General features: G+C 40.6%; 1 protein-coding gene across 2 annotated transcripts in view; it reads right to left on the reverse strand.

The window, feature by feature from the left end:
- The window catches only part of AMPH (amphiphysin), a gene marked incomplete in the record, with an annotated part of 178,825 nt that overhangs the window by 66,180 nt on the left and 100,524 nt on the right, over positions 1-12,121 (reverse strand). For both annotated transcript variants that reach the window (XM_034761228.1, XM_034761230.1), the window contains 2 exon segments: positions 2,220-2,315; positions 6,260-6,354. In XM_034761228.1, coding sequence (XP_034617119.1) covers positions 2,220-2,315; positions 6,260-6,354 — 191 coding nt within the window.

Raw genomic sequence — 12,121 nt, forward strand, 5'->3', positions numbered from 1 at the left:
TAACTTTTTTCAGAGTTAGGAAAAATGCTGAAAACACACTTCTCAGTATGACTTCTTTGAATACATAATGAATACATTTAATTTTGACATCACATAATGGAAATTCCAACTAAGCTACTGTAGATATCGTAGGACCTCTCATAATACTAAAAAAGGTGCCTTGGAAAATTGCTGACACAACAGTAATGCATATTGTATATAAATATCATTTTATAATACTGTGGACCAGATTCCAGGCTGCAGCTAAAGAGAACTGGGCACAGCTCAGGAGTGGGACTTTATCTCACCTTGAGCACCCAGGACCCTAGGTTGTCCTGATGCTAATGTAGTCCCTGGTGTCAATTATAGCAGGGGCTGAATGTTCAACCCTTACTCACAGCCGAAGATCATCCCATCATAAGGAAGCTCTGGCTTTGGCCCCCTTTTCCTGGCTATTTTTCCTATGTCAGCAGCCTGGGGAGTGCTGAAGTCACTAAGCTGGCTCTATGCCTCACTAGGATGCCTCAGTATTACCGGAATCTTCTAGTGGCTGGCTAAAATGACTTCAGAGCAGCTTTGCACTGATGGCGAGATGTAAAGTTGACCCAGCATATCAGAGGATCTGCCCCATGTCTCAAATGAGACTGTAAGTAAACTTGCTAGTTATGGTGGCGATTTTTGCAATATGGCTGCCTGTTTTATAGAAAAAGTCATTGAGTCCACTCTTTCCTTTCAAATAAGCGCTGATCAGCCCTTAGATGACAATTTTGAGAGTCACTATTAGCATAGGCCTGATTCAAACCAGCAACACAGAAGCAAAAGGACTAAATTAATCACAGGCACGTGTGGCTGCACCTCAGTCAATCATGGGTGAACCCTTGAGACCCAATTCCACAGTATCTGAAGCCATCCAATCTGGCTCTTAAAATGGATGGTGTTAACATAAGCTGGCTACAGCTTTGATGGTATCCATAAAGGTAACACATCAGGATGTTTGATTACAAAGATCGCTCCAAATTCAGTTCAATTCCCAATTTCAATACATTTTGACATCCTTACCACCTCAATAGCATTTCATGGTGAAAACAAAGCTGAACCCAGCATTTCTTGAAATATCAGAACACATGCCTTTAACAAGTACCACCAAGAGCTGTAGCCAATCTTGACTGGCTTTAACTGAGTCCTTTTTTAGTGTGTAATTCAGCTGTCAAGGCCACAAAATGGTAACCTTAAATTTCAGCCAATCACAGTCTGTAGAAATTGAACATTTCTGCCATTCCGAACAAAGCTGAAATCTTTATTTATTTTTTGATGCTTTGGAATAAGTATCCAAAGGATGGCATCTACCTGGCAACTAAATGTGAGTCAGGATTGCTTTGAAAATTTATGGTATCATCCAGTTATAACATTCTCCTTCCTCATCGTCTATTGGGTTAATGAGCTGTTTTCCTTAAAGTCCCATCTCTTCTTTAGTCATGTATTTATTATGTACTCCTCCACTTTTCACTGTTGATCATCACAGCCATGCTCCAAGGCCCCAGTCCAACAAGGCACTTAAGCATTTGATTAACTTTAAGCATGTGGATAGTCCCATTGTCTTCAAGTGCTAAGCTTTGTGATTCAGTGTTTTACATTATTGACATTTCATACGATTTGGGTGCATGCTACTTTGAAATCCTTACAGGGAAGACAGAATTAAAAAGGGACTTGGGGAGTGTATGTTGTGATGTGTATAATAGCAGTCTCTACTGAGTTGTATTACAAAGCTTTTGTGATTGATCAAATCACAGAAACCATTTATTGCTTCAGATTCAACAAAGAAAACAAGTGACTCAAACATCCAGAGGCACATCTAACCAAGAAAAGAATAATGACAGAACTCTTCTGATTCTAATAATTCTGCTGTAACACTTTGGTCTCAAGGCCTTGCTCCAGCACTGCTGAAGTCAGTGGAAGTTATGCCATTGACTTCAGTGGGAGCAGAAAAGACCTACATAAAAGTCTGGAATACAAAGGCTAATTTAAGAAAATCAAATGGTGCTACTGCATAATACTTAATTTTGTTCACTCAGGAAAATAGCATAGACTATGAATGGAATTTGCGTACAGAATTAGATGTGTTACATTCCACATGAGAGCTGGCTTCCTGTATATTCTTTATTTCATTTGTCTCATGATTATGACTCAATAGTAATGGGTAACCTTTTAATTTTTCCCTCTATAGAAATGTATTACTGTACTTTGATATCAGGAAACTGTCCCAGGTATGTATCCAGGGTCAGCAATGATCCATCCACCAGCTTTTGATGAAAGTCTTCCCAGAGCACATCACATTTCTGTAAAGAAAGAGATGAGATACAGAGAAACACAGTTGACAATCACTCAAAAGTTAGGGGAAACACTTATGTAAATGGCAAAACACTTATGTAAATTGCAACGCTTAATTCTCCTGGAATTTTATTATGTTCTTCCTGCAAAAATCAGAATTTAGTTGTGAAATGGATAAAAAATCTTCAATATGAGTTTTAATTTACAATAGAATAGATTTAACTCCAGTAATCAATTAAAAAATGTTGCAGTCTTCGAAGTAGTAGCAGTCTTGGAAAGTCATGAATCCAAGCTTTGCAGGATTACTACTGATTCTAGCAGGCCAGGAGTCCCAAAAACAAAGTTACTCTATTTCCCACCTATAAATAGGTTCACTGATATGTACATCATAATCTCTCCTCTAATGAGCAGCAAAACACAACTAAAACCAAAATAAAATAAAATGAATAAAAGGTGGTTCCTTCATCCACTAGAGTGATTTGTAACCTCAGTTTTGATTTTTCAGTAAAATGTATGGACAATGGAGAAATTGGGTTTATTTTATTTTATTTTAACAGTTGTTTTCTGGTTGAGTATTCTTCCAGACCAGGGAAAGTCATATATTCCCCATATTTGTTTCTCTCTGCCTATCATTAATAGAGCATTTTGAAGGCAAATGGCTGGCATAAATAGTTCTGCCTCACAGAACTCAAAGGATCTGTAAGTCAAAAAATTTGGATTCAGGATACAAACCACTGCTACTCCAACAGACAAAAAGTCCCATTCTTCACATCAACTTCACATCACATCCACTCTTTGCATCAGCTGGGGGCTAGCCCACTCCTATGTAAAGTCATGAGGGAACTGCCAGAACATACTCCTTGGAATTCTCCTGTCATTGAGAATGTTAATGCAGCTGGACTGATTAGGAGAACTATGGAGAAATGAGTGACATCCCATGCCAGATGCAAAGTTCTGCTGCTGCTGCTAGAGATCAGTGCTCTTAAAATCTCCTGGGACTTGGTTTCTCAATCTTGGGATCTGAACAGGTGCTGGGCAGGTCACAATCACCCGGCTCTTCTCATGTTTCTAAATGGGAGGGGGATCCCACCTAGATCTCACCTAGATAAGAAGGAAGTTTTGTGGTGATCCTGGTATGGGAAGAGCGAGAACCACTGCCCTACAGGATCCATGGGCAAGCAGCGGTCCTGAAGGCTATTTTCTAGTGACACTGTTTACTCATTCTGTGCCACAAGACAGACATATTGTAAATGCAGTATGACACAAGATGCCAGAATTTATTTAATCTATTTCCTATCATAATTGCAGACTCTAATGAATAATACTCCATTAATAATCCATTAATCACACTTAAAAATCCATATTTATTAACACAATATTTAATTACAGTTGTGTAAAAAGCAGCAAAGCATTAGATCATAGCAAGCAATAGCAATTATGGTACATTGGCATTTGAAAATAACTTGCAGAGACACATTTTAGATAAATTAAAATCCTGGAGGTTTTCAAAAAGTTAATGGGACTGAAAAGCACTTGCTGAATAAATGATTAGTGCCTCAAATCACCTTCTCTCCTCACATAAAGATCAAGGTCATTTAGATGGAACAATTTAGGAATAATTGCCTGTGGACTTGACAAGGTAAGCATATTCTCCTAAACTGTATTTTCAGTAATGCATAAATCTATAACATCATGTCCAAACTTCAGATTAAATTGGAAAAGACTCAGCTGTAGAAACTACAGTGTGTCATGTGTTACCCTGTTTGAGACCATATTCACACAGGTAGGGAGATAGAAGATTTTTCATGTATGTAACAAAGACCAAAACCCGGCTGTGTTCTCAGGTAAACTACTGTGACTCCAGGGTAACTCCTCTTAAATCAGTGAGAATACTTTGGATCTACACCAGTGTGCGATGGATCTGCTAAGCAGGGGACTACAACTCGCATCACCCTCTCTCCACGGCACTTCCCTACCTATTTCCATTATTGGAGCTCAGGGGAAAACTTAGATCATCAGGGTTGTTCATTTCTATCCAACAAGTAGCACTCTGGCTCCTGCCTTTTACGTCCTGCCAGCCAAATTTGCCATTTGGAATCCCATTGCTAACACCAGTGTAAATTACTGGGGTTTCTCATGACCGGACTACACCAAGTCCCTAAGGTTCCAGTGGCATGCCAGGTGCATCAAGATGCAGAGGCAAGCACTGCAGGTGCTTCAGCACCTAGGCTTTGTAGGTGCTAGTCCTCGTGGGATTCAGTAACCACTCAGACCCATGGCTAGGCGAACGGGTATTTTACAGGGCTGGTAGGCAAGGAAATGGTTGCAATAGTGGTTCTTATTCAGGTCCCTGGGGCAGTCTAACCGAGAGACTGGGCTCTTCATTCCTAGTGCCTGAGGTGCCATCTCCAGTTCAGCTTCCATTCAAGCAAACAGGAGCTTGCAGACTAGTCTCAGTCAGTGTCCCTCATTGAGACCCTTCTGCACTGGCTTCCTGCCCAGCTGCTGCTGTTCTCCTATGCATACCACACTAACCTGCACCTGGCTGTAATATTAACAGCCACAATCTGTTCCACATGCATTTCTGTATACAGTTCTTGAGAAATCTGCTCTGAATTCAGCTTCTCTGCAGCTCTTCTTGCCATGTGGCTACTGTCTCCCAGCAGAGCCCAGACAGCTCTTGGTTCAGGATCTTTCCCCTTACCTGGCCAGGGGAAATGGAAATGCAGTGGGATGAGGGACTGATGTGAGTTGTAGACCCCTGCTTAGCAGATCCATCACACGGTGAATCCAGAGTAACTCTTCTGGAATCAGTGGTAATACTTTGGATTTACAATAGCGTTTATGAGATAAGATTCTGTCCCCAAGTCCAAAATTAGCAATGATGTAAATGGTAATATAAGTTATATGTCAGATGTAAGTTATTCAGACAATACATTTAAGTGGGTATAAGCAGTGAAGTAGTATAATTTACACTGACTTGGCATTGTGTGTGTTTACTTATATTCCATTGGCAGGGAGCAAGGTGGGAAGAGAATAGCAGGAAAAGCTATTAACAGGAGAGTTTGTGTTTGTTTTTCCTGCTACAGATCCCACACTTAATATCAGTACAAATTACATTTGATTATAATTTACATCAGTTTTCTGACCAACTTACACCCTCTTGTCATCAGAAAATTTGCCCATAGACTTCCATGGGATTTAAACTTGCTTCCTAATTTGGCCTCTAATATTTATTGCACCCTAACGAAAGAAATTCAATAAAAACACCACCACCACAAAGCCTGGTCCAAAGATAAAAGGGTCATATTCTACTCTCACAATGTTGTAAATCTTGAGTAACTCCACTGAAGAGTTACTCCAGACTTGCACCACTGTAAACAAGAACAGATTCTGGCTAGAGAAAAGTCAGTATGCAATCAGGTATTCTTTCTCTTATAATTAGTCCTACCATTATTATGAAATACTACGGGATGATCATGAACATTCAAAATCTTATAAACGTGCATATAAGATGCCTCGCAGTAGCTTGTCAAATAACTGTTATTGAGCCTGAGTCTGCTCTCATTTCCAGTACACTGAGGTAAATCTGGAGTAACTCCAGATTAATGAAGTTAATACAATTACCTGGGTTTTAAACGAGTGTGAGTGAGACGAGAATAAAGGCCATTATGCATAATAGTTTAGAATGTCAACCAAGTTTTTATTTTAAAAATAAAAATAATTATTTTAAGAACACACTTGTCCACTATCGCTGCATTATGATGTAAATATGGTTCATGGAGTGTTTTCTGATTACTATGAGATGCTCTCTAGGAGGCCTACAATTACATTCTGCACCAATACATTAGTACAGTAAATGAGGAACTCAGTGACTTAAGGTTAATATTTCCATTCTTTGGTTCAGACTAATCTATTCTCAACCACGTTTCTTCACATTCACACCTCTTACCTCTCCAACCATTTTCACATCTTCCCGGCCATACCATTCGGGCTCATATACTTCATGAAGAGACTCTGTAAGCTTCTTAGAGGCCTCTTGCATGCCTAGGATTTTGTAGAAAAACAATACATTATTCTACGCAACACAGGGAATAGTGGGTCAAATCTTTATTTACTTCCACCTTTTTCCCCTTTTATATAAATAGGACCCTACCAAATTCATGGTCCATTTTGATCAATTTCATGGCCAGCGGGTTTTTTAATTTGTCTATTTCACATTTTCATATGTTAACATCTAAAATTTCACGGCGTTGTAACCGTGAGGGTCCCAACCCAAAAAGTACCTAGAGGTGGGACTGATCTCCCCCTGCCCGAGAGTGGCCAGTCATGGGAAGGACAAGTCCTGTCCCTCCCTAGCCTGGCCAGGACTCACAGCTAGGAGCCCCCAGCTGGGGTACTCCCAGCAGCAAGGGGGAGATGGGACCCACCTCCACAAGGCTCCTCTGGCTGCAAGAACCTCCGGGGCTGTTGCCCAGAGCTTCTTGCAGCATGTAGAGGTACCCAAAAGTGACTGGGACTCACAGCTAGGAGCCCCCAGCTGGGGTGTTCCCAGCAGCACAGGGGAGATCAGCTTTCATGGGGAAGGGCTTATTTCATGGTCTGTGACATGTTTTTCACGGCCATGAAATCGGTAGGGCCCTATATATAATGTTTGTTGGTGTGGTAAGAATGTAGCTTTCAAAGAGTTTAAACAAAAAATAAACCTTCATGTTCAGAGCATAAACCAGCCACTAACTACCTGGAGTTAACAAGAAATGTCCTTTATAGTCTATTATGAGTGTGACAGAGTAGGGTATCTTTGTATACTCTTATGAACTCCATTTTGTATTATGTGCTGAACATGTGTCTAAACTGTCCCAAGGCAGTGTATTGAATTACATTCAGATAGCAGCTCTGCCCATTAAGATAGTGGGTCTGCGCAGGAAAATCACTTGAAAACTTGTTGAAGGACTGTCACTGAGAAGCCAACAAAATGGCAATCTGTAGCTATCAACTTTGAATGCTCTCAGCTCCTGGCTCACCCCCGTGGAACAACGTTTTTCTATGCAGGTGGTGCTAGCATGAATGGGGGATGGGGCTGAAGCATGCTAGGGGAGCACATGGCAAGCAGGCAGAGACACTGTTCAAGAGAGCATGCTACTCTGTGCAAGAGACCAGCCAGTGTAACACGTAAGCAGGATGTGCAGGAGAGACTCTACCCAGCCTGAAACACTGAGATCAGACTGGGGAAGGCGGCCTTTTTTCATTTTAAAAATCTGTAAGTCTTGAGTGCTTTCAAGAGTAAAGTGACTTTGGTTAAGAAATTCCTTTGCTAAACCTGTGTTCCTTGCTTTCTTGCCACTTTGTCCCTGAAGGGGTTAAACAAGTAGCTCAGAGAGACTACAGCCTCAGCAGAGCTCTGTGGGAGCTTGTGTACATGACTGGTAGTTGGGAGGTTGGGAGGATTGAGGCACAGGTTTCAGGGTTTAGGGTAGCTGCATTGCAGTCCCATGCCCCATGTCCCAAGAAGGGATCAGACAAAGGGTTTGAGCCTGGAAATGTGCCTAACAAACCCAAAACTAGAAACAGTGACTATAATTCTGTCCAAACCCAGTTGGCTTGAAAGCACATGGGACTCAGATTAGGAGTCCACTCGCAACAGACTGGTGGTCATACAGAGGGGTACTGTGCCAGGTTGTAACAATGAGATTCTTATACCCTCCTTTGAACCATTGGCCATTACTGGTGAGAACATAGTAGACTAGCTAGACCATTTTAATCACTCTGTAATATACAAAATGTCTGATTTCTTCTCACTTACATTGATGTAAGTAAGAAGTAACTCCACTGAAGTGAGCACAGGTAACATCAGTCTAAACCTGTGAGAGGAGCAGTCAGACCAGTTGATCTGGGTTTGATTAAGTTAGGGTGACCAGATAGCAAATGTAAAAAATCGGGACGGGGGGGGGGGGGGGGCAATAGGAGCCTATATAAGAAAAAGACCCAAAAATCGGGACTGTCCCTATAAAATCGGGACATCTGGTCACCCTAGATTAAGTAGATGGGAGTGTTGCCGTTAATTTTAATAATGGATGAAATCCTAGCTCTATCTGCAGAAGTGAACTGACCCTTCCTGAGATAACCTTAAGGGTCAGGCCAACATTATAATTACATGCAAACTTTATTTAAACTTTTATATAAAACCTGCTGAAATGAGCTGAATTCCAACAACAACAAAACGGAATGCTTGAAAAAAATCCAGCTTTTTAATTACAAAAAAATTGCCAGCCAAAATCTTTGTTTGCTACTGCACATCTGCTCTGCCTTGGAAATATCTCTAGTGTAAGCTTTAGAATTAACCCTTAATTGACTGAATTTCAGAATAGCAGTGAAATTTTGATCTTCCCTGGAAAGAAATACAGACGTTACCCCCTAAATTGGGAATAGTCTGAAACTCCTGTTAGAATACTCCAAGGAAGGTATTTTGTGATCTGCTCAGTGACCCTCCCACTCATTGCCCACTCTTTGAAAAACACACGAGACATTAAAAGTAAAATGATAAAGTACTTTTCAGTTTACAAAAATGATTTTCTATGTAGAAAAGAAAAAAATAAAAAAGATTTTTCTTTTCTGGCCTCTGCATGGAAGCTTACGGGAAGGAGGGGCACAAGGGTCAAGCACAATGGGAGCTTTTGCATTCAATCTTGCACCATTAAATCCATGGGTGTCTCGCCACTATATGAGCAGACTGGGACCAGGGAATGCTGGAGCATCTCAGGGCTCTGAGTGCTAACAGAGGTTTGTGTGGAAGAGGGTAGGAGACCAAGGAAGGGGAGAGAGCAGGACCAAGCCTCTTCCCACCCCCATGGCAGGCCAGTGGAGCTGGCTGAATGCAGAGTGGCGCTTTCACTGCACTCACTTTAAAGATAGTGCATTGTCTGTGTGCTTCCCCAGAGCAATAGGAGACACTGTGTGCAAGGCTTCACAATGCTCCAACTGGGCTTAGTGCACCACTCCCAGTGTAGGACTGTTATTTAGTGCCACAATCTAGCCCAGAGTGTTCAAATTGATGGTAAGGGCTTAAGGAAGATTTCCCTCCCTCTGCTGGAATTCACTCTCCTCTCTAGATATGGCTACCTGATCCTTGCTAGAAATGATGCATCACTGGACCTTAAAGGTATTACTGATTTTTTTTTAAATGTGATTTAGAATGTACCAGACAAAATGGAGAGGATTTTCAAATATTTTAGTAGAGCTCTATATCAAATCCTCTTTCTACTGCCACAAATTAATTCAGCCAGTAAAAAAAGAAACAAAGCAGCATTGTTGCTTTTAGGAATACTGTGTTCTGACCATTCACTCAATAAAAATGCACACATCCTTACTCACACTTTGATCCACTCTGAAACATCATTCTTCTGCTCTGGTGCCCTTGAGCACACTGCGTACTACACCCACAACATATGTTCCTGCAGTACACACGCCAACAAAGCCCTTCGCTTTATATCTAGCTGCTGTTTACATTCAACTCAGACACAGATATGATACTGTACAAACAAAAATCAGTGCTGGGTATAAGATCATCTCTATGGACAGATACTTTCTTTTAAACGTTATATTTTATATAAAAACAATTAAAAAGCACATAAAACAGGATATGTATAAATAGATGTACAAGAGGAAATAGCAAATAAAAACAACAACAAATACCAATAACAAAATTCAACATTCATTATTTGTAAAACCTGAAAAAACAAAAGGAAAACCAACCAACCAACCCCCCCTGAACATGTAGATATCACGCAGGGCATCAATTTTTAAAATGACTAAATAGATAAATAAATAAGTGAGAACATAACCTACGAGTATCGTGGATTAATACACACACAACTACAAAACTGACCAGACAGGCTCATATTTTTTCCAAGCGAGTCATTTTTTTCCATTAATGCAGTAGTAGAAAGGACAAATATTATTTAAATGTTGCAGATCCTAGTGATACTTCTGTTTAAAAAAAATGTAAAGACTCTTTATCATGCTTGGCCTGTATCAAAAATACACTAGAAAAGTGCAAACATAATATTTTATCAATGCCCAATAATCTGTTCTTTATCCATATTGCTGTAGACCCCATAGACCAAATTCAGATATAACCTAAGATAATGGGAGTTGTACCTAGTTGCACCGCAGGGCTAAATTTGGCCTCGTAACTATGATTCTTGCCTCCTGACTATTGTTTTTATGCTATATTTATTACTATATTCTTCATGTGTGTATGTATATATGTACAATGATCTACAGCCAGGCTTTCAGCGTGTGGCTTCCCATTTGTATGTGTGCACACAACTGTCTTAGCATGAACTCACAATGTCCAGGAATTATTGATTTGTATTCACATTCAATGTTTGTCATATACTGATAACTCTTATGTGTTATTCAATACTGAAATTAAGAGGATTAGTGACATTCCTAGGCTGTGTGCTGTCTCTTTCCCTCAACTGCTGTCACTGAGAAAGATAAATTACTTTTAAAAAGCCATTTAAGTTCTGAGGAATGGTAAAATAATTTGTACCAATGATGAGCAGTTCGCAATTCATATTTAATATCAATTGTTTGAATTAGTATTGCTTGTTCTTGGTAATTGGATCACTTACTATTTAATCACTAGAAATGATGAAATAATTGAGTTACTTGGTAAAATCTGTGCAAAATAATCCAGCTATTGAGGGTTGTATCTTTCCCCTGAGAGCCTCGCATGGATGAAATCTACTCCCTCTTTCCATGCAGAAGAGCCACCTTCCCTGGATCTTGCAAGGGCTCTTAGCAAGATTAGGGATCCACACATGCAGAAGGACAAGCCTGAAGGCAACAGGCCAAGCATGGGAGGGAACAAGTCTGTCCCTACCTACTCTAGGAGTAAATTGCTTTAAACATTATAAAGCGTGAAGAAGCGGAGACCTTCCAAGATGTGATGCTCCCACTGATGGGTGTTTCCAGGAGCAGCAGGGTATTGGAGTCCATAATGGCACAGCATCCATGAAACCAGGCTGCCAGGGAGTCCAAAGCCAGCAGAGAGCCATGGATAGGGTTCAGAGGAACAAGGTTGCTATGTGGTGGGCCCTGAACTCCAGTTGCTCCCTTGTGATCTACACATTCTGGGGCTGACCTCTTTGTTCCAAATGGAGAGCCCTGTTCAGTCTATGAGAAACTTCTGTACATGTGGCTTGAGCTAAGCAATCTGGCCTGCCTCCTAGTATTTCATTACTCAAGTGGGAAGGGGTCTTTTCCAAGTGAGGTTCTCAGAGGAATTAACAGAGTTCTTTAGTAAATCTTATCCAAAAGACAAATTCTAAGAAATGAAATGGCTAACTTTAAGTAATTTATGTCGATGTGTGATAGGAGCTAATCTGTCAGCCACAGAATGTGAGAGCTTTCCTACAGCTCTTCTGAAGACCAGCTGTCATTTCCATGTCATATCAAATGATCAAAGAAAGACAGGGCTTGACCCCGTCACTTTGCATCCACAAATAACTGCAGGTAAACGTCTACATGCCTTTGTGTACCTTGCAAATAACTTAGAGGTGCAAAAAGGGAGGTTGATTTAGGATTTATTTAAAATTCAGGACCATTAAACGCAACCTTGATTAGAGCCAACCACAACTCTCTGTGACTTTTGAAGAGCTCAGAGATAAAAATCTCAGAGAGCCCTGAAGGCACCTGATACTAGAGAGGTTTGAGGGAAGGAAGGACCCCAGCCATCAGATGAAAACTATAGTAATCAGGGAAATTTTATCCACTCCCTTAATCCTCTACTCTATGACAGTACCAATAT

The sequence above is a fragment of the Trachemys scripta genome, chromosome 2, assembly GCF_013100865.1.
Source record: "Trachemys scripta elegans isolate TJP31775 chromosome 2, CAS_Tse_1.0, whole genome shotgun sequence".
Classification (NCBI taxonomy): domain Eukaryota; kingdom Metazoa; phylum Chordata; order Testudines; family Emydidae; genus Trachemys; species Trachemys scripta.